The 25,186-nt window shown below is 40.4% G+C and overlaps 1 protein-coding gene across 1 annotated transcript in view; it reads left to right on the top strand.

Annotated features, from left to right (window-relative positions):
* Positions 1 to 25,186, top strand: part of TET2 (tet methylcytosine dioxygenase 2) — a 141,497-nt gene that overhangs the window by 76,269 nt on the left and 40,042 nt on the right. Inside the window, exons 3-4 of the mRNA XM_020284514.2 lie at positions 16,528 to 19,980; positions 24,288 to 24,378. Coding sequence (XP_020140103.1) covers positions 16,572 to 19,980; positions 24,288 to 24,378 — 3,500 coding nt within the window. The 5' untranslated portion in view covers positions 16,528 to 16,571. The remainder of the gene's footprint in view (positions 1 to 16,527; positions 19,981 to 24,287; positions 24,379 to 25,186) is intronic.

The following is a 25,186-nucleotide window of genomic DNA, read 5'->3' as shown; positions in this document are numbered from 1 at the left end:
TTATTCTTAATGCATTAGAATTGTTTTGTATTGATTTCAGCACTAGGGCTAAAGATTTTATTCTGTAAGGGCATATTTGGAAGGATTAAGAAGAGAACAGGGATTTTATAGTCATGTTCTAGAAAGTTTGTTTACTTGAAGGCTGGTAAACTCCTTGATAATAGATCTTTCTCTTTAATCTGTGAGCATGCTGGCATCTCTGTTTTAGCTAGACTGTAATGTAAAAAGTGATATTTAGAAAGTAATGATAAAAAGCTATTTCTATTCTTATTTTAGTGACTCATATTACCCTTAACTGAATTCTTTATATTACTGCAGTTTCTCCACTCTAATCTATTTTTATTTGTATTATTTATACTTATATAAAATCTTACCTAATATTAATCCATAACAGTTTTTGTGACCTGGAATTGGACTGTCAGGGGTTGTTTTCTTGATGAGGCAGGTGGAAATGCAGAGATCACAAGAGCTATGCTTATAAGATTTAATTATAAAACTAAGGTCTCATTTATCTTTAAAATTAAAATATTGTTTATGTGATGAAAATCACTTTTGGCGTGACTAAATAATTGCTACTCAATTGCTTATCAAGAAAAATTAAAGTTACTATTTAATTACAATGTTATGAGTTACTGTTCCAAAACCCATTTTTTAGGTTTGAGATTTTGTAACTACTACTATTTTCACAAGATGGAAGAAATTTTGAGCTAAAGGCAAGACACTCTTTTAAAGAAGAATTTGAATAATTAAAACAGCAATATAATTGGAAGAAATAAGACAAGGGATGTAGCTCACTTCTTACAAATTTAATTTGAAGCTCAGGCAGGACTTACAGATGCGCACGTCCCTTCTCTCCATCCCAGCGGTGACATGAAGTCGTGCTCTCCCGGTCCACAGGTTCTCATCAGTGCCGCAAGATTTATGCACATACTTAAAGCACATAAAACATCACAAACCACATCTAAATTGGGTTTTCCAATGTGTACTATTCCACAGAAATACTGGTTTCTACGTATTCTCTGTAAACAATGATTTTCTACCAAGGTATGTCTAGGAAATACCACGACACAGCACATTTTTAGAGATTCCAGCATCATATTAAAGGCTTTGAGGCCATGCATTAAAGAAAGTTTTACTTTTTAACAAATTTTTCTTACTTATTTGAGCAGAGAACTTCATTCTCCCTTAGCCTGGCCCTCTCTTTGTAAAATTATACACTGATATCCCATATAACTAGCATTCCCTAGATCAGTGTCACATGTGATATGTATGACTCTGTTAAACAGTGTGAGTGTGCATGTATGTTCATGCACCTACATGCTAGAACACATCTGTAATTTGTTAGCACTGTGCTTATGAAGAGATGTGATGGAGAGATCAAGAGGCTATCACTTTGGGTGCACACCACTGCCCAGGATCTGCTCCCTAATGTTAAAAATCTAGAAACCCAGTTTTACCTTTCCCTCAGAATTGTCTGGATGGAGGAAAATTGAATTGTTTTAATTAAACATACATGGGATCAATGTTTAAATAAAACTATACATTTATCAAGTAATGACCAAGAATTCCCATTTCTGATTATCAAAATATGATTTATGTCCACACTGTCCAACATACCTGCATTAAAGATTCCCAATGTTTCTTGGAGGTAGAGAATCTTAAGGAATATTTTGTTGTCCAGACCTCAATGAAGAAAGTTTCTTTCTTATTATTTTTTTTTTTTTTGAGACAATCTCACTCCATTGCCCAGGCTAGAGTGCCGTGGTATCAGCCTAGCTCACAGCAACCTCAAACTCCTGGGCTCAAGCAATCTTCCTGCCTCAGCCTCCCGAGTAACTGGGACTACAGGCATGAGCCATCATGCCCAGCTAATTTTTTTATTTTTAGTAGAGATGGGGTCTCCCTGTTGTTCAGGCTGGTCTTGAACTGCTGACCTCAAGTGATTCTCCTACCTTGGCATCCCAGAGTGCTAGGATTACAGGTATGAGCCACCACACCCAGCCAAGAAAGTTTCTTACCCATGCCTGCCCTGTAGAAGCATTTGCTTGTCTAGTTCTCAGATTGGCCAATCTAGAATTTCTTTCCCCAGAACAGTACTGATAAGGACCCCACATCTACTTCTCTGTCCTGATCAGCCCCATCAGTTCGTACTTTGGCTCAGAAGTTGGGCAACACTGCCTTTCCTATCTTCTTCTTCCTCATGTCAGCTGTGCCAAGCCATTTAACTCTTTTAGCTTCTGTTTAATTATATGTAAAATAGGGTCAAAATCGCATCTTTCAGACCAAAAGTAGTCTTTGTGGTGACACCAGTAGATACTTACCAATGCCCATTTTAGAGAATCATAAAATTTTGGAACTCTAGAAGACCTTAGAAATAATCACGTTCATTTCCTTGACAATACAGTATGATTTTTTTAGAAAATTGAGCTGTGAGGCAGTTTGCTCACAAACCTACATTTAGAACTAAAACTCAGCTTTCTTGTTCTGATTAGCTGTTCTTATATGTATGACTTTATCTTCCCAATTAAGTAATTAAAAATTCTTAAAGACAGATAGCATATTTTATACTACTCCTAGATCCTAGAGATTAATCTCAAAAAGAACCTTTTATAAGAAAAAAGTTTTTTTTTTAGTATTTCTGTGTTGATACCATCTAAAATGGGCTATATAATTTGGGGTGATCCTAAAATGTTTATCAGATCATTTAAGATCAGAGAAGATAAAAGTAATATTTATAATGTATGGAAACATTAATGTATGTTTCTGATGAACACATAGCTATATGATACTCTTTTAAAGCACCTATATAGTTGAAGTTTCTCATTTTCCTAATACTTTACCTACTGAAGATTTTTTTTTACTTTCTTTTTTCTTCTGGATGGACTACAATAATTTTACTTATGTTATGAAATAATATTGGCAGTTTCTTTAGGACTGGAACAAACCGAAGCATTTTAAATTGATAGCTGCTTGATGGGTAATTAGATTAATGGCACCTCCATTATTAATCTTTAACTCTTTGCACTGGCTTGCTTTTTTCTCGATTCCTTTATTCTACTCGGAATTTAATTTTTTAAATACCCCAGATTTTACAAAGTGCAGCAGTAGAATAAAAAACTGGAGTTTCTTTTCATACAAACTTATTTATTTGGATTTTTTATATTTCAAATTATTGATACATTCAAAGAGTAATTTTAATCTCTATAATTTTTGCTAGCCGTGTCGAGTCACACTCGACATCCAAGTGCAAAGGGTTAAGTTGAATATACATTTTACCCTCAGTAATTACTTTGTAATACTCTAAAAGTTAACCAAAACAGGATAATTGCTAATTGTTCCAAAATAGGAAGAAGAAAAATTACTAGGTTGTTATGGTAACTGTAGTTGATTAGGATTAGATCAATATGAAGATGGAACTGTTGAAGTTTGCACAGCACTTCTAAGAAACACAGATGGCATGCCTTTTAAGGCAATGGTAGGGAACAAAATCATGTTTGAAAAGGAGCAGATTTTATGGATACAATACAGTATATAATTGGCAAAATGCCTGGGTTGCAAGGATCTCCTGGTACAGAGCTTTTCGGTAAAATGCTAGGTATGTTGTTAGTTTTCTTCACCTGAATATTTTAGAGGGCCCTGGGGACACATCAATTTAGTTGACTCTAATATAGTTAATTTCTACATTTTGATAATTTGGGGTTTTTTTTTTTCATTCTTAATTTTAGGGCTAAAGACATGAGAGGGTATATCCAACAATACAGAATTACACACTGATGAATTAAGATTATCTTGGTGAATTAGATGTTTATTATATAATTTTGACTCCAAGATTTTATTCACATTTCACCTCTCTCAATGACATTTGCTCTCACTAGATGGTATTAAATATTGCAAACTACAACCCCTCTCTCAAACTCTTGATTCCCCACAAATGGCCCTATTATTTCTTTTTCTGTTAACACTCAATGCCTTCTTACTCTATGACACAATTTACTTATTTATTGTGTTTATTATTTGTTGTTTCTTTCCTCATTAGAATATCATGTCTAAGAGAATAGGGATGTTACCTCTTCTGTTTCATGGTGTATTCCTAGTGGCTACAACAGTGCCTGGCACACAGAGTATGCTGGATAAATATTTGTTAAATGAGAGAATGAATACCTTGACAGGTAATTTTTATGATAACTCTACCCGTGTCATTATAGAAACTCATTGAATGACTATGGACCCTGCTAGAAATTACATAAAGTTCTCATGTATTACTAGAAACCATTCTGTTGGACTTATGTAGCAGTTTCATTGGAAAAATTATACCTCAAGGAATAAAAATGAAAGTGTTTGTTTTTCTATGATTGCCGCTCAAATATACTGTGATTAGTTTCCCCCACCCATTCTCCTTCACGTGTTGTCTTGACCAGATTCTATAATTTTTGCAGCATATTTTGGTTATTTTAATACAACTTTATTTCAGTATTGAAATTCAGTCCTATTCATTTAAAAATTCACAACCGAAGTCAGTGCTCGTCTTCAGCCCAGCGCAGGCTGAAACTCCGGTCGCACCTGGAGCCGGAGCGAGGGTGCTCCCTGGGACGACGGCCTCCGCCCTCTCCGCCCGCACCTGGAGCCGGAGCGAGGGTGCTCCCTGGGACGGACGGCCTCCGCCCTCTCCGCCCGCACCTGGAGCCGGAGCGAGGGTGCTCCCTGGGACGGACGGCCTCCGCCCTCTCTGCCCGCACCTGGAGCCGGAGCGAGGGTGCTCCCTGGGACGACGGCCTCCGCCCGCACCTGGAGGCCGGAGCGAGGGTGTTCCGTGGGACGACGGCCTCCGCCCGCACCTGGAGGCCGGAGCGAGGGTGCTCCCTGGGACGGATGGCCTCCGCCCTCTCCGCCCGCACCTGGAGCCGGAGCGAGGGTGCTCCCTGGGACGACGGCCTCCTCCCTCTCCGCCCGCACCTGGAGCCGGAGCGAGGGTGCTCCCTGGGACGACGGCCTCCGCCCTCTCCGCCCGCACCTGGAGCCGGAGCGAGGGTGCTCCCTGGGACGACGGCCTCCGCCCTCTCGGCCCGCGCAGCGCAGCCCCAGGGGACTGCGGACCCAGGAAGGGCGAAAAAGCGCTGGGGACCGCTGCGCCCCCAAACAAGGCTACAGGCCTGTAGGTGTTGCTGTTTTGCGCCAGCACTGGCTGGCTGCCAGGCTCCACCTGGGGGACAGGCGCCGCGCAGGGCCGCCCCAGAGGCCTCGGGCCGCCGCGCAGCCACAGGAGGGCCTTCCTCCTGCCTTCCTCCTGCCTTCCTCCTGCCTTCCTCCTGCCTTCCTCCTGCCTTCCTCCTGCCTTCCGCCACGCACCGCCGCCACGCACCGCCTCGGCTGGCCGCGCCCGAGTCCCGCTGTCCCCGCGCGGGTCCGCGTGGTCCGGGTCAAGCCTAGGCAGCTCCTGTGGTTTTCGTGGCACATTTTTTAAAGTAAAAGTTTGAAGCGTTGGATAAAGCGTGTGCCAGTCGATGCGTGCCCTAGGCAGTGCCGGTAAGGACGGCCGGCTCACCGTCGTCCGTTCCAGCGGTGGAACGGGACCGACAGCGGACACCTGAGTGTTGTTTATAATCCATAAGAGACACAACGCTTGTGACCAACGACATTTCCAGTTCGGTTGGGTGAGCTCTTCCCTCCGCGTGTACTCGCCGGCTGGGACTTGGAGAGAGGCCGGGAATGAGCCCAAATTCAAGGAGCAGCTGCAGGCCGAGCAGACACGTGGGCGGCGGCAGTCCGAGGACCCACCCGCCCTTGCGCCCGCGCCGGCCTCAGACGCGCCTCGCGGGGCGTTCCGCCCGGCCGCAGGGGGCATGCCCTCCGAACTCTCCTCCCTCAAGTGACCTGTCGTTAGGGCTTTCTCTTTACTGTTATTCTAGGATAAGAAACAGATTCTAGAACTTCAAACACAGGAAGGCACCAGCCCCCAGGACCGCGGAGCGGCGGCTTCCCGCAGTGCGAGCCGGTGTGGTCTCGGTGGTCCTTGTGGGAGAGCTGTGGAGTGCAGCCTTGCGGGTTTCTTAGTGTTAAGATTGGAAGTTCTTTCAGTGATGAGACATGTAAAGTCAGCTTTGCTATAAAAATATTAATTCACCTCCTATTCTCGCTACTCAATCCACGTAAAACATTATACTCCAGGTTGAACGTGTAGCTTGTATGCTTTAATTTTGCTGTTGAAAATACGTTTTTTGGATCAACTCTGGTTTCCTTTAAAATTTTAGCTTTAATATTAATGTTCATATTAAAGTAATGAAGAATAGTTTTTAATTTCATAAGTAATGCCCTATCAAAAAACATTTTGATCGCTGCAAGCGTGAGACTTGGCAACCACACCACTATTCCCTAGTAATTCAGAAGTCAGAGTAAATGGAGGAAATTTGACAGATACAGAAGAACAGAATTTAAAACAACATTTTGGTCAGGATTGTAGAGCCCTACCCACAGAGAAATGCAGTAGATAAAAATGAGGTCCATTTCTCTTCACCTGTCTTTTAAAAAGTATATAATTGACACCAATTTTGTCCAATTTTGTTAGGAAGAATCTAAAATAGTTTTGGAAAATAGTGCCCTCTACGAAGGGAGTGTAACCAGACATAGCGTCTTTCCTCAGTGCTGTCTCTCCGTGTCAGGAAATAATGGGTCCGAACACTGTGGGCCGCGACGGGCGGACCGAGCCGACGCCGCAGCGCCGCGTGGTGGCCGCGAGCAGGCCTGCCCCGCGGCGCGCCTTATGTGCTAGTAGCTGGAACAGGCGGTCGGGGGTTTATTAAAAAATAATCCACTGCCTTGTATCATGCCAGCTATACAAATCTATTGACTTGTCCTCTTGAAAAAAGCTGACGTGAAATTTAAGCGGCATATAATCTTCTCATAGAGCAGTAAAAGATATACCACCTACAAAGCCAGTAAACCAAAAAATAAATAAATGAAACAGAAGCCAAAACAGGCTTTCTTCACAAGTTTTGATCATCGTCTATGGCTTTATGTGGTGAGATACAGCTACCGCTCTTGAGCGAGCCGAGATCAGATGGTGTGGAAGTAGATCGCCCCCTCGTGCACGCCGGCGAGAGAGAGGCCGGCGCGCCTCACACCGCGCGTCTCCGAGTCGGGCCGCCGCGCGGCTTCCAGAGGCCGTCACCACCGCGGTGGGTGGGACTGCGGAGCCTCCCGTGCAGTCTTTCACAGATGCGACGTCGCGACTTGAATTTATAATGAATTATTGTCAGGCGGGGAAAGGTGCAAAATCAAATATCAAAGGAAAACTCCTGTGGCTAAAATCTGTTTTGGTCTTAGGAAACCAAAATGTTTGCTACTAGTCAAACGGCCAGTATTTTTAACCGAGATCAATGGGTTCCTCTCTGACAGAAGATAAAGGTTAACATAATTGGCATCTCTCTCTCTCTCTCTCTCTCCCCCTCCCATTCTCCTCTCCCTCTCTCTCCCTCCCTCTCTCCCCCCCTAAAAAATTATTCTGGGGCATTAGCTGAAATCAGGGGATGACCATAAGATAATTATTACATGTTCCTATTTATGTTAAATTACCTGGTTATAATTTGACCTTTAGAATTTCAAAAAAATTAATAGTATTTATAGTGATAATAGGTAGAACTACTGTTTTTGGTTCCTTAGAAGGCCATGCTTTATGAGGGATATTACACTCTGGGAATATGAAGATAAACATAAATAATATGGCTAGTGGGATTGAAATTATGTTATTTTTCTTTAATTGTGATTTAATTAATATCTGTCATTTAGGGAGATAATAATTTCTAATGCCGCCATTTAGCCAATTTTTTAAAAATGCCAAAGCTAGTTTTATAATGTAAGTGTTCTATTTTGTTCATTCCCAAAGTTTAATTCACCTTGCAGCCTTTCTGCAAAACCTTTGAAGAAAGCTTATGCTTTACCACATAATCAAAATCCTCTGTGTGTGTGTGTGTCTCAGTTCTATGTGGCCTCCTCTGTGCTTGGTGGCTCCTGGTGCACATTTCTACGTAAGTCGCTGGTTATTCTGCCTCATTGACATGGACAGGTATTGTTGGTGAACATTATTGTCAGTATTTTAAAACTAACTTTGACTTAGTGGGACATGGTTTTCTCTCTTACAAAGGCAAGAAAAAAAATGAAACTAAATTTTATGATAGTGACTTGGGTGGGTGGTGTGCAGACATCCACAGTAACAGGCGCTCTTCCCTCTCCTGTCTTCCCATGACACTGGGACTGCCCCACTGCCTCAACTTACCACCATCCGGGGCAGTACAAGAGGTTTGCATCTTTGCAGCAGCTCCACACTTGCCCTCAGCAGGGATTCAACTAATGCTTGACTGACTCGACTGAGCTCCAGTTTTCTCAGTAACATTACCAGGGGAATGTTATAAATCATCCTCAAACATTCTAGAGAAAAAATCAACACCAATCCAACATTTCAAAGGATCGGAATAATTCTATGGCTGCTTCAAATTCTGTGTCCTAAATATATTTACATTTTCTTTCTTTTTTCTACCCAAAGCCACATAAAGAAATAATGCATTGATTCTGCAAAATACCTTTACTAATGTTAATAATTACAAGCTTACAGACATTATAAAAGACAACAAAATTTCATGAACCTCTAAGTTTATCATACCAAGGGGGACGTTAAGTCTTGGAGACTGAGTCACATAGCAGGTTTACAATTCTACTTCATTGATTAACTCTCTTCCTCATTGTTCTTGTTCTATAAATGACTAGGAGAGACCAGATCTCCCCACTTCCAATCACTGACCTTTATCATGGAGGAACTGCCTCCTTCACGGTCCTGTGCCTGTTGCAGCCAAGGTGGCGTTCGGGACCTCCATGGCAGTCACATCTTCAGTGTAAAATGTTAAAGGTACCTTGTCCCCCAAAGAAAAAGACCACCTCAGCTAATCAGATTGTTGTAACTATACATTGAGCCTTATATAAAAGGATATTAAAACTCCCCTATATATAGGGGAGTTTATATATAAACGTTGTTTATATATAAATAGTCCCAAACTTCTACACTTCAGAGCACCACATTCCATTCTTTAGAGTCTGTCCTTCCTGGTGGCCACCCTTAAACTTTACCCTTAAATAAACTCCCTTTAAACTAGATTCTGACCATTTTAGTTATTTTAGGTTAACACATGTAACCAAAATACTTTATTTTTAAATCCTAAGCCTGAAAGAATTTAATAACGACACCAGCTCCCTAAATTATGCGTTTTTCTCATTACATGGTGGGAAGGCCTTCCACGAGCTGCCAGAGCCCAAGCTTAGCCAAAGTGGAAGACACTATTTTGATGCTTAGCCTTGGGCAAATTCCTTGGTTTTCCCATCTATAAAATGAGAAAATGGAACTATTAATAGATCCTTTCTAATACTCCGAAATGTTTTATATATTGTTAGGGTTATCATATATTATCACTCATATCTGAATGCCATTTTAAAATTTCTTAGTCTTTCGAAAGGTCAAAATGCTATGAGTATGAGCTCTTTGTCCAGTACAATTCTGGAAATAAGGAAGGATATCAAAATCATATGGCATGTATTTGATCTCAGGGAACTTTCATTGTATTTTCTAAAAAAAGGAAAAGAAAAAAGATTTATTGTTTTAGTAGCTCCAAAAGTGGCATGTTTAGAACCAGCTTGTTCTCAAGAGCATTTTGTGAAATTTTCAGGAATTTCATGAGCTGTCCCACAACCCATAGAGCATCTATGTTAAAAACTGAGTATTCATTTTTAAATTGTAACTAAATGCAGTAACAGGAAGTATTGACACCATGAAGAAACTTCATAATAGTTTTAAGCAAAAAAAAAGTGCCTTAATTTTGATTGACAAGTCATTGTCACTGTTGTAAAATTGCTTCTCATTGATTCTGTCTCCATCTAGAAAATCATTTTTATAGATACAATTTTATTTGGCATAGACTACTTTGCATACTTTGCATAGTGAATTACCATGTACAAACCTCTAATGGTTGGCATTACTTTAAAGAGTATTTTAATATTAAATTGCACAGGGAATACTATCCTGATTGATGTTATAAGCTGTAGTACTTATATGATCTATCAGTCACTTATAAGAGTAGATATAAATGAATAAAAACTATTTCTGTTCTTAGTGTCTGAGAACAAAAGGAATATTACACACAAATATCTGTATAGCAAACATTTATGTTCAGCTGGAAAATAGTTTATTGTTAAAAAAGTTTCCTTTTTTGCAGTCATTTAAATTTATAAAAAAATAACTGTTGGAAAAAAAATTAAAAAAAATAAATAACTGTTGGGGTGGAGTGCTAATGTATCCGAGTTTGAGAAAAATTTCTCCAAAGATTGGAATAAAAAAAAGAAATTTATTCTACATTCCCAAGCGGGAAAGGGCCAATACAGTGCAGAAAAAGAGGAAGAGTATGTTGGCAGAGGGAATCAGGTATTCAGGCTTTTTATTTGGAAGCTGTAAAAAGAAGGGGGGTGAAGATAATTTATGGCTGCAGCCAAATTAACAGTGTACTGTGAATTGTTGTATCCACAGTCAGATAACAGAAGCAAACAGTGGCAGGATGTCAAAGATATTGTCCATGATGTTGCCCTTAAGATAGGATTTGGGGCAGGAAACTGAGACCTGGCATTTGCTCCCCTGCTGGTTATTCAGGGGCTTTTTGGGAACTCTTTGTTTGAGTTTATAGGAACAGACTCTACAGGAGAGGGAGCTGGTAAATGTAAAGAGAAAGGTTTACATTTCCTTTTTGCCTGTTTAGGCTCTTTTCAGATGTTGTGGAAAACAGTCTCTGCTTGATCTTCAGATGCCGTTAGGAAAGTTCAGGATGAGATATCTTCCTGTTATTTCAGCAAGGCCGCTCCTTTCAATAACCATTAACTATTTTCACTGATTAGCAGGTAAATATCTACAAAAAATCATCTTTGAAGATTTTTTTTTGCCTTATACAAAATTGTTGACTTTATGTAAGCATGAAAAATCTTTGCATAAGTAACACCATAAAAACTATATTATAGCATGAAAGTTTTTTCAGTATGTCTACAGTGAACAAAATGAACAGATCTCATTTCTTATTAAACAAAATAATGCTTATGTCAGTATAAAAGCACTAGGTGATTGAAAGAGTGCTATGCAAGTAGGTTACTAGGTCATGATATATACTGGATCATAATATTCCAGGCGTGTATGCAAGAAATGGGGCTTAGGGCTTATGGAAGTCAAAGAAAATATTGTTTCCTCTTCTAAAATGGCAGTTTATTGGTTTAAATTATCTAAATCAGATTCATAGACCACCAACAAATAGTCCTCAAATAACAAATTATCATCATCCTAAAATGGAAAGATAACATATATCTTTGCTGCCCTTCCTGAAACAGTTAACCGTTAAACTTTCTACATCTGATGGTTGTACTCAAGGAAAGGATTGCTGTCACAGGCAGAGTAATTCTGTTGATAAGTTTAAATTAGTGTTTAAAGACATTATATTTAAAATCCATGTTGAAATACATTTCAAGTCACCTTCAGTTCTTCTTAGGAGCTATTATTATGCTCATAAAGGATTTGCAAGCCCATCTATTGTAATTTTGCCCTTGATACTTTAAAGACCAGGCAAAAGTATGTGGGATGGATCATAATAGAGAGGAACGTATTAAATGCATAAAATATTTTATTCCTAGAAAAGTAGGATGTGGATTGTATGCAGAGCCTGCAAGTTTTATCTAATACATATCTATCATAAATGTACACATGTATTTACATGTAAAATATCTTTTCATTGGTCTATACGTACATTAGTATTACACTCGCCAAAAGAGAGCTTGTGTGTGTGGTATTTGGAAAGCTAATTAACCTAGTCTCTGTAAGATTTATCTAGGTTTATTTGTATGCTTCTTATGTTTTGAAAAGTACTAGTGTCCTAATTTTGGAGAAGCCCCTTCTATCAGAGACTACAATTCAATTTTCATGATTCTAGAACCTAAAGTTTCTTTATTAGGGGTTATTGATGATTAAGAGTATTAGTCTAACCCAGAACTGCTCGATAGAGAAATATTCAAAGTCTATATGCTCATAAAGGATTTGCAAACCCATCTGAAATTTTAAACTTTCTAGTACTCACATTAATGCAAGTAAAAAGAAATAAATGAAATTAATTTAATGATGTATTTTATTTAACAAAATACATTCAAAATGGTATTATTTTAACATGTAATACATATTTTTAAAAATTAAAATATTTTGCATATTTCCACACTAAATCTTGAAATCCGGTATTTATTGACATGCACAGTTACCTTGCTTTGGATCATACACATTTCAAGGTCTCCATATCCCTATGTGACTAGTCACTGCTGTATTGGATGAGGCATGTCTACCTCATCTCTTATCATTTGGAAGGAAGTAGGCGTAGCAGAAATAAAGACACACTGCTTTGTTCTTCTTTGTCCAAGAGGAATCAAAATTTTTAATTTAAATTATTTTTGTTAAGTAATACACATACTTACAAGTTGTGAAAAAGACAAACAGTGAAAAACAATTTCCCTCCCACTGCTGTTCTCCAGCTGTCCCACTCCTTTTCCTGGAGGCAAAGGCAAAGGACGATGACCAGTTTATTATATCTTCTCTCTGAGATGATTTGTTACTTATTTTCTATAAATATATATAGGTTGTAGCATTCTTACACACACTGTTCTACAGCTTACTTTATTTCACTTAATTATTTGGAGATACTTCCATCTGAAAATATAGGAGATGCCTCATGTATTTTAGTAGGTATGTGGTATTACATTACGTGGCTGTCCCGTAATTTATTTAACCCAACACTTACTGATAAATATTTAGGTTGTTTCTAACCTTTTGCTATTACAAAAGTTTGTGCATGCATCATTGTTAACACACACACATATATGAATATGTCAGATAAATTCTTAAAAGTGAAGCACCAAGGAAATTCTTTTCTGAAATTTTGTAGATATTGCCAAATTGTCCTGCGTGGCATTCATGTCACTTGACTCCCAACCACCATGCAAGAGAGTGTCTGTTTTCTCACATACTTGCCGACATAGTATAGTGTAGTATTAAACTTTTTGATCTTTTCCAATTTGAGAAGAGGAAAACTGTATCTTGTTGCAGTTTTAATTTGCATTTCTTTTTAGGAGTGACAGTGGACATCTTTTTAAATATTTAAAAGCCATTCACATTTCATTTTCTGTGAACTGTTCATGTGCTTTGACCATTTCCTATTAGGTAGTTGTTTTCTTTGTCAATTTTTAGGAGTCCTATGTATTAAGAGAAGTTTGGACTAGGTGTGGTAGCTCACGCCTGTAATCCTAGCACTTTGGGAGGCTGAAGAGGTAGGAGGATCACTTGAGCTCAGGAGTTCAAGACCAGCCTGAGCAAGAGCAAGACCCCGTCTCTACTAAAAATAGAAATTAGCTGGGCTTTGTGGTACACGCCTGTAGTCCCAGCTACTCGGGAGACTGAGGCAAACTCCTCGCTTGAGCCAGGAGTTTGAGGTTGCTGTGAGCTAGGCTGACACCACGGCACTCTACTCAGGGCAAAAGAGTGAGACTCTGTTTCAAAAAACAACAAAAAAGAAAGGTTTTATGTGACTCTGACTTTGCTAACATGGTTACTTTTGCACACAAATTTAATGAATTTTTCCATCTTTTCTTTTATGGCTTCTAGATTTTGCGTCACAAAGAACTTACCTACTCATTAGATTATTTTTTAAAGTTTTCTCGGACTATTTTTAATGTTTTTTAGGGGGGTTTGTTTTCTATATTTAAATATTAAGTTCATCTAGAATTCATCTTGGTGTAAGGTGTAAGGGATAGATCCAACTTATGTCAATTTTTCAGAAGACTACTCATACTCAGTTATTCCAATATCATATATTTATTTGAAATGCCATCATTATCTTATACCACATTTCTATGTGTATTTGGATGTCTTTTTGAACATCCAACTTTATTCCATTGATTTTATTAATACTGTTATCTATTTATATGCAAGCACAAGCTGTTCTAAACGCAGTAGTTTTTATTGCTTTTTAGTATCTTTTAATTTGGCTATTGCCCTACCAGGCCCCATTATGATTCTTTTTCAGAATATTCCTGGCTACTCAATTTGTTACTTTTTCCACGTGAACTTTAGAGTCAGCTTTTTTCATTCCTAAAACATATTCTGCTAGCATTTTTATCAAGAGGACATTAAATGAATAGATTAATTTTCAACTCTCCAAGGACATAATATAGCTTTTTACTTGTTTTCTGTTTGTTTTTGTATATTACTAAGTATTATAAAATTTAATTAAAATGGGTCTTCCACATTTCTTGTTAGTTTTATTCCTAGTATCTTATTATAACTACAGTATTTTATTTGAGTAAAGCTTCTGACTGGTTGTTGCTTTTATATATCAAGGCTTTGACTTTTTCTTCAGATACTATACTGAATTTGTACCAACTGTTACAGTTTTTCAGTTGATTCTCTTGGTTGACCAGTATACAATCTTATTGTCTGCAAATAATTTTAGTGTTGCTTTACAATGTTTATATCTGATTTCTTCCTCTGTTTCATTTGTCTTGTTTAATAAGCAATGGCTATTTTTAAAGAGCTATTTTTAGCCAAAAGGAAAATAGTCTTGATTTTTTTTTTGTAATTACATACTTAAAATAAATACAATAAGGAAAACTGTGGGCAAATAAGGCATGACTATATAATGAATGGGGAAGCAGTCACCTTGTGCAATGGATTAGTTAAATTTTTAGTACCATTTCTTCTAGCTTTCTCTATTATTTGGACTTTGAAATCTCCATTAGTACTGCCCTCAAAAATGTCTGAATGATTAAATGACAAAATGACCATAAGATGAGCAGATCTGTATCAATCTGGTAAACTTACTGGATGCTCACTTTATGCTAGGCATAAAAATTACAAAGTAGGGGCTCTATTCCTAAGGAGTGTATGGTCCGGTGAGAGGATAAACAAAATACGTTAAGAGTGATACGTTCAGTAATTGACTATATATAAGATATAGAAGCAGTATAGAAATGGGAGTGATTAAATCTCTTAGAGAGTCAAAGAAGGAATCCTAAGGGAGGTGATATCTGAGATGGGTTTAGAGGTCTGTCTGCATAAGTCACTGGGCAAGTAGAAGGAGTAAGAAGGCAGCGTAGGCAGCCAGAAAAACAATGGCAGGAAGGTCTGAACTGGCTTACTGTGTTTGGATATTTATAAACGGTTGTTCTCGTTTGAATATAAACTGTGAGAGGGAGTAAGGAGGAGAGAAAGATAATAACCTCTATATGAAATGCCTTTTAAATTAGTCAGGAATTTTCAGGAGAAGTGGGCAGCCAGGCCCCATAGAGGAAAACACAGAATCACCTAGAAAGAGCATTTTATAAACTACACTTTCAGCCCATCCTGTTGCCCTTGGACTTGATGGTACTGGAGGGAGTGTGCCTTGTCTCTCAGGGATGTTTGAGGAACCAGTTTGAGAACTACTGATGCAGGCCACGTGGAGCCAGTGAAGTGTGTTCAGGAGAGCAGGATATCAGATTTGCATTCCAGAACATTCCATTTGACAGCAAATCGAAGGGAATCTTAAAGGGGTTGGGGAAAGGGCAGGCTGAGCGAGGGGATAAACCATTGCACAGAAGCAACTACAGTAGGTCATGAGGCAAGATGACGAAGATCTGGGCCACAAAGTGGCTGCGAGGTGGTTCACGGGATATACAGGAAGTAGAATAGATAGAACTTAGTGAATGATTGGATAAATTAGGTGCTAGAGGAAAAAGAAAGGTGATCTTTCTTATTGTTCTTTGCATTTCGACCAAAAAAAGAATCATTTGGGAAGGGGGCTGCTACTATTAATAGTAACTAAAACAGTATGTACTTAGTACATTGGCTGGTGATTTTGCTCACCCTTGTTCTCCATGACCACAAATATTTGAGAGTAATCATCATTTTCTGAGTAGCTATTGATTGCCCCTTTATTTTATTTTATTTTATTATATTGTATTGTATTGTATTTTTTGAGACAGAGCCCCGCTTCATTGCCCAGGCTAGAGTGAGTGCCGTGGCGTCAGCCTAGCTCACAGCAACCTCAAACTCCTGGGCTCAAGCGATCCTCCTGCCTCTCAGCCTCCCAAGTAGCTGGGGCTACAGGCATGCACCACCATGCCCGGCTAATTTTTTCTATATATTTTTAGTTGGCCAATTAATTTCTTTCTATTTATAGTAGAGACGGGGTCTTGCTCTTGCTCAGGCTGGTTTCGAACTCCTGACCTCAAGCAATCCTCCCGCCTTGGCCTCCCAGAGTGCTAGGATTACAGGCGTGAGCCACCACGCCCGGCCTGGTTGCCCCTTTAAATATGAAAATGAGTCTCACAGTTTGCTGAGCTAGTTATTCCAGCATTATGTATGCCACAGTTATTCCCTAAGATGTGTTATCGGCATTAGATGTATAAATGCATTCTGATATCTGTTTCCATGCTCTTCAGAGTTCATCCGGAGGCAGCCTGTGGATGGCCCCGAGGTGAGCCTGATGGAAGAGGACAGAACCAGCCATGCTGAGGGCAACAGACTAAGTCCATTCCTGATACCATCGCCTTCTCCCGTTTGCCAGACGGAACCGCTGGCTAGAAAGCTCCAGAATGGAAGCCCATTAACCGAGAGACCCCAACCGGAGGTAAATGGAGAAACCAAGTGGCAGTCTTTCAGAAGTTGTTATGGAGTAACCCACATGAAGGGGACCCAGGCCAGCCGCGTGAGTCCTGACTTTATTCAAGAAGGCAGAGGGTATTCCAAGTGTCTGCAGAATGGAGGAATAAAACGCACGGTGAGCGAACCTTCTCTGTCTGGGCTCCATCAGAACAAGAAGTTGAAACAAGAACAAAAGGCTAATGGAGAAAGGCGTAACTTCGGGGAAAGTCAAGAAAGAACTCCTAGCGAAAGCAGCCATCAACCAAATGTCTCCGATTTGAATGAGAAAAGAGAATCTGTGAGCTCTGTGACCCAAGAAAAGACAGTTAAAGATCGCACGGGTTTTTCAACACATAATTGCAGTGGGTCTGAAAATCCAGAGCTTCAGATTCTGAACGAGCAGGAGGGGGAAAATGCTAACTCTTGTGATAAGACCATTGTATTACTTCTTAAAAACAAGTCAGTGCTAATCCCTAATGGTGCTACAGTTTCTGCCTCTTCCATGGAAAACACACACGGTGAACTCCTGGGAAAAACACTGTGTCAGTGCTACCCAGACTGTGTTTCCATTGCGGTGCAGAAAACCACATCTCACATAAATGCCATTAATAGCCAGGCTACTAACGAGTTGTCCTGTGAGATCACTCAGCCGTCGCATACCTCAGGGCGGATCGAGTCCCCACAGACCTTGCGCTCGGAGCTGCCCCCAGAGCCAGCGGCAGCAGTGGCCGAGGCCTGCGGGCCCGACGTTGCCAGTGACCCAGCTGCCGTGCTGGGCGCCTGTCCCTTTCAGGAACCGGAACAACCGCCACAACAAAACGCAGGTTTTGAGATCTGCCCATCTCCTGCAGAAAACGGCAACATCCAAGGAACCGCAAAGCTAGTATCTGGTGAAGAATTCTGTTCAGGTTCCAGCAGCAATTTGCAAGCTACTGGTGGCAGCTCTGAACAGTATTTAAAGCAAAATGAAATGAATGGTGCTTACTTCAAGCGAAGCTCAGTGTTCACTAAAGATTCCCTCTCGGCCACTACCACACCACCACCACCACAACTGCTTCTTTCTCCCGCTCCTCCTCGCCCGCGGGTCCCTCAGCTTCCTTCAGAAGGAAGAAGCACTCTGAATGATGGAGTTTCACAAGAACACCATCGATACCCCAACCAAAGCAACGCGACTCTTTTAAGGGAAGTGAAAATAGAGAGTCAACCCGAGGCACCACCATCCCAGAGTCCTAACCCGTCTACACATGGATTGAACCCTTCTCTGGTGCCTTCAGAAAGGTCTCAGAATAGCTTTGCTAACAAAAATGACCTACGGACTCCAGGGACATTGTGTTCTGAGAAAATAAGACCAGCATCAGAACACCTCAAGCATAACCCCCTGGTCCTTGGCAGCGGCGGCGATCTGCAGACCCCCTGCCGGCAGCTGGCGAGACACACAGAACAGGAGATTCTGAGGGGTCGAGACCAGGAACAAAGGCGAGATCTTGTGCTCCCCACACGGCACTATCTGAAACCGGGATGGATTGAGCTGAGGACCCCGCACTTTCATCAGGCAGAGTCCCAGCCGAAACACCACGAAGTGTCTCTGCCACCCACACTTCAGTGTCAGTCCAGCTCCTCCAATCAAACGACCTCCGAACAATACACTGGAAACGCCAGCATGCCTGGGGCGCTCCCACGGCACGCTTACATCCATAAAACAGTACAGCTGGGGCAGAAGTCACAAATGTACCAAGGTGAGATGAGCCCAGGGCAAGGTACAGTGGACCAACATCTCCAGCTCCAAAAACCCTCGCACCAGACACACTTCTCCAAAACAAACCCTGCACCCGAAGCTCACGTGCAGCCACTGTGTGCTTCGAGATTTCACTTTCAACACAGAACATATTCCCAAGCTGAGAAACTCATATCCCCGTTTTTAAAACAGCACTTGAATCGACAGCAGGCTTCAGAGACCGAGCCATTCTCAGACTCACACCTTTCACAACATAAGCCTCATCAGCAGGCCGCACAAACACGGCTGCCCCAGAATTCCCGTCTCCCTCAAAACCAGCAAGCGCAGCCAAAATTACAAATGAAGAATAAAGAACAAAGGCTCCAGACTTTTCCTCATCCCCAAAGCAACAATGATCAGCAAAGAGAAGGATCCTTCTTTGGCCAGGTTAAAGTGGAAGAATGTTTTCATGGTGAAAATCAGTATTCAAAATCAAGTGAGTTCCAGGCTCATCATGCTCAAATGGGACTAGAGCGAGCACAAAATATGAACAGTCGAAATTCCCCTTATAGTCAAATCTTGAAATCAAGTGAAAATAAAGGGCAGATTCCTTGCTCAAACAGCACACAGCTAGTTCCAGAGAATAGAGAACACACTATACGTTCTCAGCTCTTTGTTGGAAACAAGACCCCAAACGTGCATCACATGCAATATTTCCCAAACAGCGTGACCCCAAAGCCAGATGTTCTTCACAGGTGCTTTCGAGAACAAGAGCAGAAGCCTCAGCAAGCTTCAGTTCTACAGGAATATAAAAGTAGAAACCAAGATGTGTCTAATCAACAAGCTGCACAACTCACTCAGCAAAGGTACTTGACACATAACCCAGCAAATGCTTTCCCTGTGCTTGACCAGGGAGGAAGCCACATTCAGACGTCCCCACAGAAGGACCTTCACAAGCATGCTGCTCTGAGGTGGCACCTTTTACAGAAGCAGGAACTGCAACAGCAGCAAACACAGCAACCCCAGCCTGAGTCTGGCCATCAGCAGGTGCCCAGACCAATTAAGGTTGAACCTGGATCCAAGCCCCATGCCTGTATGCACCCTGTGAGCACACAGCCAGAAAACAAAGTGTGGAAAAAGGTAGCAAAGCAAGAAATTCCACCTCCAAGCTGTGATAATGTGCAGCAGAAGAGCATTATTGAGACCATGGAGCAGCACCTGAAGCAGTTTCAGGTCAAATCTTTATTTGACCATAAGGCTCTTGCTCTCAAATCACAGAAGCAAGTAAAAGTTGAAATGTCAGGGCCAGTCACAGTTCTAACCAGGCAAACCACTGCTGCAGAACTTGACGGCCCCACCCCAGCTTTAGAGCAGCAAGCAACTCCTTCTTCAGAAAAGACCCCAACCAAAAGAGCAGCTGGTTCTGTTCTCAATAATTTTTTAGAGTCACCTTCCAAATTACTAGATACTCCTATAAAAAATTTATTGGATACACCTGTCAAGACTCAATATGATTTCCCATCATGCAGATGTGTAGGTAAGTGCCAGAAATGTACTGAGACACATGGTATGTATCCAGAAGTAGCAAATTCATCTTCAGATATGGGATTTTCTTTCTTTTTTTAAATCTTGAGTCTGGCAGCAATTTACAAAGGCTCATAAAAATCTGAAGCTTACATTTTTTTTTGTCTTTAAATTACAGATGCTTGTCCCGTGCAAGAGAAAACTTCATTTACATGCAATTTTTCCAAAAAGTTTAAACAATTGTGCATGTTTATTTTTACCTCTATTCAGACCCTTTAAAATTTGAATGTATCTGTTTTAGTTTAATCTATCTCCTTAACTCTTTGTATATTATCTCCTGGAGAGACAGCCAGGCAGTTAAAAAAAAAAAAAAATCTATTAAAATGAGAAAATAGCTGCCATGTGCAATCTAATGTAGGAACTTTTAATTTTTTTTAAAATCAAGGTTGAATGTGTTAGTAGTTTTACACTATTTCTGGAAAATGGCAAAATTATTGTCTTCAGTCTTGGTGAGTTGGGGAAGTGACGCTGCTGAAGGTCTTAGTATTCATGAAGTTGCCTTTTCTCCCTTTGTACACTTGAAACATTGTGATTTATGTATACTTTGATTCCATTTTCTTTAAAATTTCACTTTTTTCATTTAAAAAATATGATACAGGCATACCTTAGAGATATTGTGGCTTTGCCTTACCATAGTAAGGCACACATTGAAATAAAGTGAGTTAAGTGAATTTTTTGTTTTCCCAGTGTATATAAATGTTTACACTGTACTGTAATCCATTAAGTGTGCTAGAGCGTTGTATCTGAAGAAACAATGTATATATCTTAGTTAAAAATACTTTATTACTAAAAAATGCTAATGAGCACCTTAGCCTTTAGTGAGTCATAATCTTTTTGGTGGTGGAGAAGATTGCCTGGATGCTGACAGGTGCTGACAGCAGGGTGGTGGTTGCTGAAGGTTGGGGTGACCGTGGCGATTTGTTAAAGACAGACAACAGTGAGGTGTGCTGCACCCGTTTGCTCTTCCTTTCACGAACGATTTCTTTGCAGCATGTGATGTTGTTTGATGGCATTTTACTCAAAGTAAATCATCTTTTGAAATTGGAGCCCATCCTCTCAAATCCTGTTGCTGCTTTCTTAAGTTTTTGCAACATTCTGAATTCTTTGCTGTCATTTCAACAGTGTTCACAACACGCTCACCAGGAGTAGATTCCATCTCAAGAAACCACTTTCTTTGGTCATCTGTAAGAAGCAACTCCTCATCCGTTTTTACTGTGAGACGGCGACAATTCAGTCGCATCTTCAGGTCCTGCTTCTAAATCTGGTTCTCTTGCTATTCCCCGCACATCTGTAGTGACTTCTGCTAGTAAAGTGTCTAACTTCTCACAGTTATTCATAAGGATTAGAATCAATTCCTGTCAATTGATATCAACATATGTATGACCTCCTCCCATGAGTCATAAATGTTCTTAATAGCATCTAAAATAGTGAATCCTTTCCAGAAGGTTTACAATTTACTTTGCCTAGGTCCATCAGAGGAGTCCATATCTATTGCATCCATACTCTTAAAAAATAAATTTCTTACATAATAAGACTTGAAAATCAAAATTACTTCCTGATCCCTGGGTTTTAGAATGGATGTCATATTAGCAGGCATGAAAACATTAATCTCCTTACATATCTCCATCAGAGCTCTTGGGTGACTAGGTGCATTGTCATTTGAGTAGTAATATATTGAAAGAAATATTTTCTCAGCAGTAGTTCTTAACAGTGGGCTTAAAACATTCAATAAACCATGGTATGAACAGGTATCAAGCTTTTTTGTTCTATTTGTACAGCACAGGTAGAATAGATTTGGCATAATTCTTAAAGGCCCTGGGATTTGTAGAATGGCAAATGAGTATTCAACTTAAAGTGATCAGCTGTATTACTCCTTAACAAAAGAGTCAGCCTTCCGGCCGGGCGCGGTGGCTCACGCCTGTAATCCTAGCACTCTGGGAGGCCGAGGCGGGCGGATTGCTCGAGGTCAGGAGTTCAAAACCAGCCTGAGCAAGAGCGAGACCCCGTCTCTACTATAAATAGAAAGAAATTAATTGGCCAACTAATATATATACAAAAAATTAGCCGGGCATGGTGGCGCATGCCTGTAGTCCCAGCTACTCGTGAGGCTGAGGCAGGAGGATTGCTTGAGTCAGGAGTTTGAGGTTGCTGTGAGCTAGGCTGACGCCATGGCACTCACTCTAGCCTGGGCAACAAAGTGAGACTCTGTCTCAAAAAAAAAAAAGAGTCAGCCTTCCTTTGAAGCTTGAAGCCAAGTGTTGACTTCTCTTCTATAGACATTAAAGTCCTAGCTGGCATCATCTTCCAGTGTAAGGCTGTGTCAGCCACATTGATAGTTTGTTGTTTGGTGTAGCCACCTTTATCAGTGATATTAGCTAGGTCTTCTGGGTAACTTGTGTTGCTTCTACATTAGCACTTCCCACTTCACCTTGCATTTTTATGTTATGGAGATGGCTTCTTTACTTAAACCTCACCCACCAGCCTTTGCTAGCTCCCAACTTTTCTTCTGCAGCTTCCTCACCTCTCTCAGCCTTCACAGAATAGAAGAGTCAGGGCCTTGCTCTGGATTAGGCTTTGGTTTAAGAAAACCAGTGGCTGGTGTGATCTTCTATTCAGACCGCTAAACTTTCTCTGTGTCAGCAATAGGCTGTTTCAGTTTCTTACCATGCGTGTGTTCACTGGAGTAGCACCTTTAATTTCCTTCAAGAACTTTTCCTTTGCTTCTACAGTCTGGCTACTTGCCTGGCATAAGAGGTCTAGCGTTCGGCTTATCTTGGCTTTAGACATGTCTCCTGCTGAGCTAAGTCATTTCCAAGTGAGAGACGTGTGGCTTTCGCTGGAACACTTAGGAGGCCATTGTAGGGTTATTAATTGGCCTAATTTCGATATTATTGTGTCTTAGGGATCAAGGGAGCCTCAAGGAGAGGAGGAAGTGGGGGAATCAATGGTTGTGGAGCAGGCAGGACACACACAATATTTATCAATTAAGTTTTCTGTCTTATATGGGCACTGTTTGTGTCTCCTTGAGATAATTACAATAGTAATGCTGCTACAGATCACTGATCATAGATCACCATGACAGGTACAATAATAACGAAAAAGTTTGAAATATAGTGAGAATTACCAACATGTGACACAGAGACTCGAAGTGAGCACACGCTTTGGGAGAGTGGTGCTGATAGTCTTGTCGACACAGGGCTGCCACAAACCTTCAATTAGTAAAAAATGTCGTAACTGTTCAGTGTGATAAAATGAGGTATGCCTGTATTCTATATCTTTTTTTAAACAAACAGCTTTTTGTTAAACTTTAGGATACTTGATTGGTCTGTAGGAATAGGGAAGCATTTTTGCTGATGGATGTAGATATATATTTATTAATAGGTAGAAAGATCTTACAGCTACTCAGCATGGATACAGTGGAAGACATCTGAAAAAACAAATGTTAAGTTAGTGTGACTAATGACCACTCACCCCATGTTGTCCCCCTTGCAATGAGACGCCCCACACTTTGTAGGAGGATGGAGGGTGGACTCCTCTGTGTGTGGTTGTTATGTTGTCTCTCTGGGCTAAAGTGCCACACACGTCTTAGATAACTTTTGGTAAGTTATGATCAACTTCCATACTTCTCTTATCCTACTCCTAACTTTCCACTTTTCCATCTTCAGCCCTTTGTGATAGCCCCTTCTTTTGACCTGACTCTCCAGCGTTTTTTCTCACTTTAAGTTGTTCCACAGTGCATACAAATACAGGTCTGGATTGAATATTCTTATTTTCCAAACAAAGTGATTAAATGTTGTGGGAAACAAAAATAGAAAAAGGGGTCCTCAACAAATCGTGCAATATTCTGGGGTGGGGTAAACAGGAAATTTTATTTTAATCTTTTAACATCCAAGTGGCAGGCAGGCTTCTTTAAAAATTTTTTTCAGTTAAAAAAAATTGGGTTATAGTTGGTATGACATATAATACATTCTAATTCCTTCACTGTTTTCTTTGTTTTGTTGCACTTATTTGGTTTCTAATAATTTTTATCCCATATCTGAAATGTAATTATTTTTATCAACAGCTAGCATGTACATATACTTAATTATATCGCACATTTTCTAATAGATCAGTCCATCAGTTTACTCATTTTAAAGAAAAAAATTTTTAAAGTCACTTGTAGGGCCCTTAATGTGCAGTTGGGGGATAAGCTTTGTGGATGTAGCCTTTCTATTTAGTATAATTGAGGTCTAAAATAATAATCTTCTATTATCTCAACAGAGCAAATTATTGAAAAAGATGAAGGTCCTTTTTATACCCATCTAGGAGCAGGTCCTAATGTGGCAGCTATTAGAGAAATCATGGAAGAAAGGTAATTAACGCAAAGGCACAGGGCAGATTAACGTTTATCCTTTTGTATATGTCAGAATTTTCCCAGCCTTCACACACAAAGCAGTAAACAATTGTAAATCGAGTAATTATTAGCAGGCTTAGCTATTCTAGGGTTGCCAACACGACACACTGTGCTATTCACCAGAGAGTCACAATATTTGACAGGGCTAATCGTCTGCTAGCTGGCACTGGCTCCCCACTCTGAGATGGCTGCCAGGAAACCAAGGCAGGAGCGAGAGTCAGCCAGCGTCTCCCGGCATGGGGCGCTGGCGTGGGCTGCAGAGAGGGTCCCTCGCTGGCTTTGCCACTTGATGGTAAAGCGTCAAAGAGGAAAGTGCGGTAAAGCGTGGTTTATGAAAGGAACCGCTGCATTAAACTCGCCTCGTGCTGCAAGTGAGTAGTTACCTCCGAAGGAAAGTTTCTCTTGCTATGAACGAGAGCAAGTGTGATGACATTGGCTAGAAAGACAGATTCTGTTTACAGCTGCCTTTTTTTATTTATTTATTTTTTTTACTATCAATCACAGGTATGCAAGTCCTTGCCTGTATCTACACAGTCACTCCCGCATGTAGAAGACTCTTAGGAGCGAGATAATCAATGCAGAGAGGGCCTTTCATATAGATATCTGCAGCCCTGCGCTGTTATTCTACTAGGGTGCCTTTTCATTAAGAGGTAGGCAGTGCCGTTATTAAAATACATCAGGACACGTTTGGGCAGCAAGGACACATCCAGTATCATTCTTGCTCCATTTCTAAATTATTTCTTTCTAAATGAGCATATAGAAATTC

The sequence above is a fragment of the Microcebus murinus genome, chromosome 27 (assembly GCF_040939455.1).
Source record: "Microcebus murinus isolate Inina chromosome 27, M.murinus_Inina_mat1.0, whole genome shotgun sequence".
In the NCBI taxonomy this organism is placed as follows: Eukaryota; Metazoa; Chordata; class Mammalia; order Primates; family Cheirogaleidae; genus Microcebus; species Microcebus murinus.
Note: the sequence above shows the minus strand (reverse complement) of the source record. Positions and strands in the feature narration are given on the sequence as shown.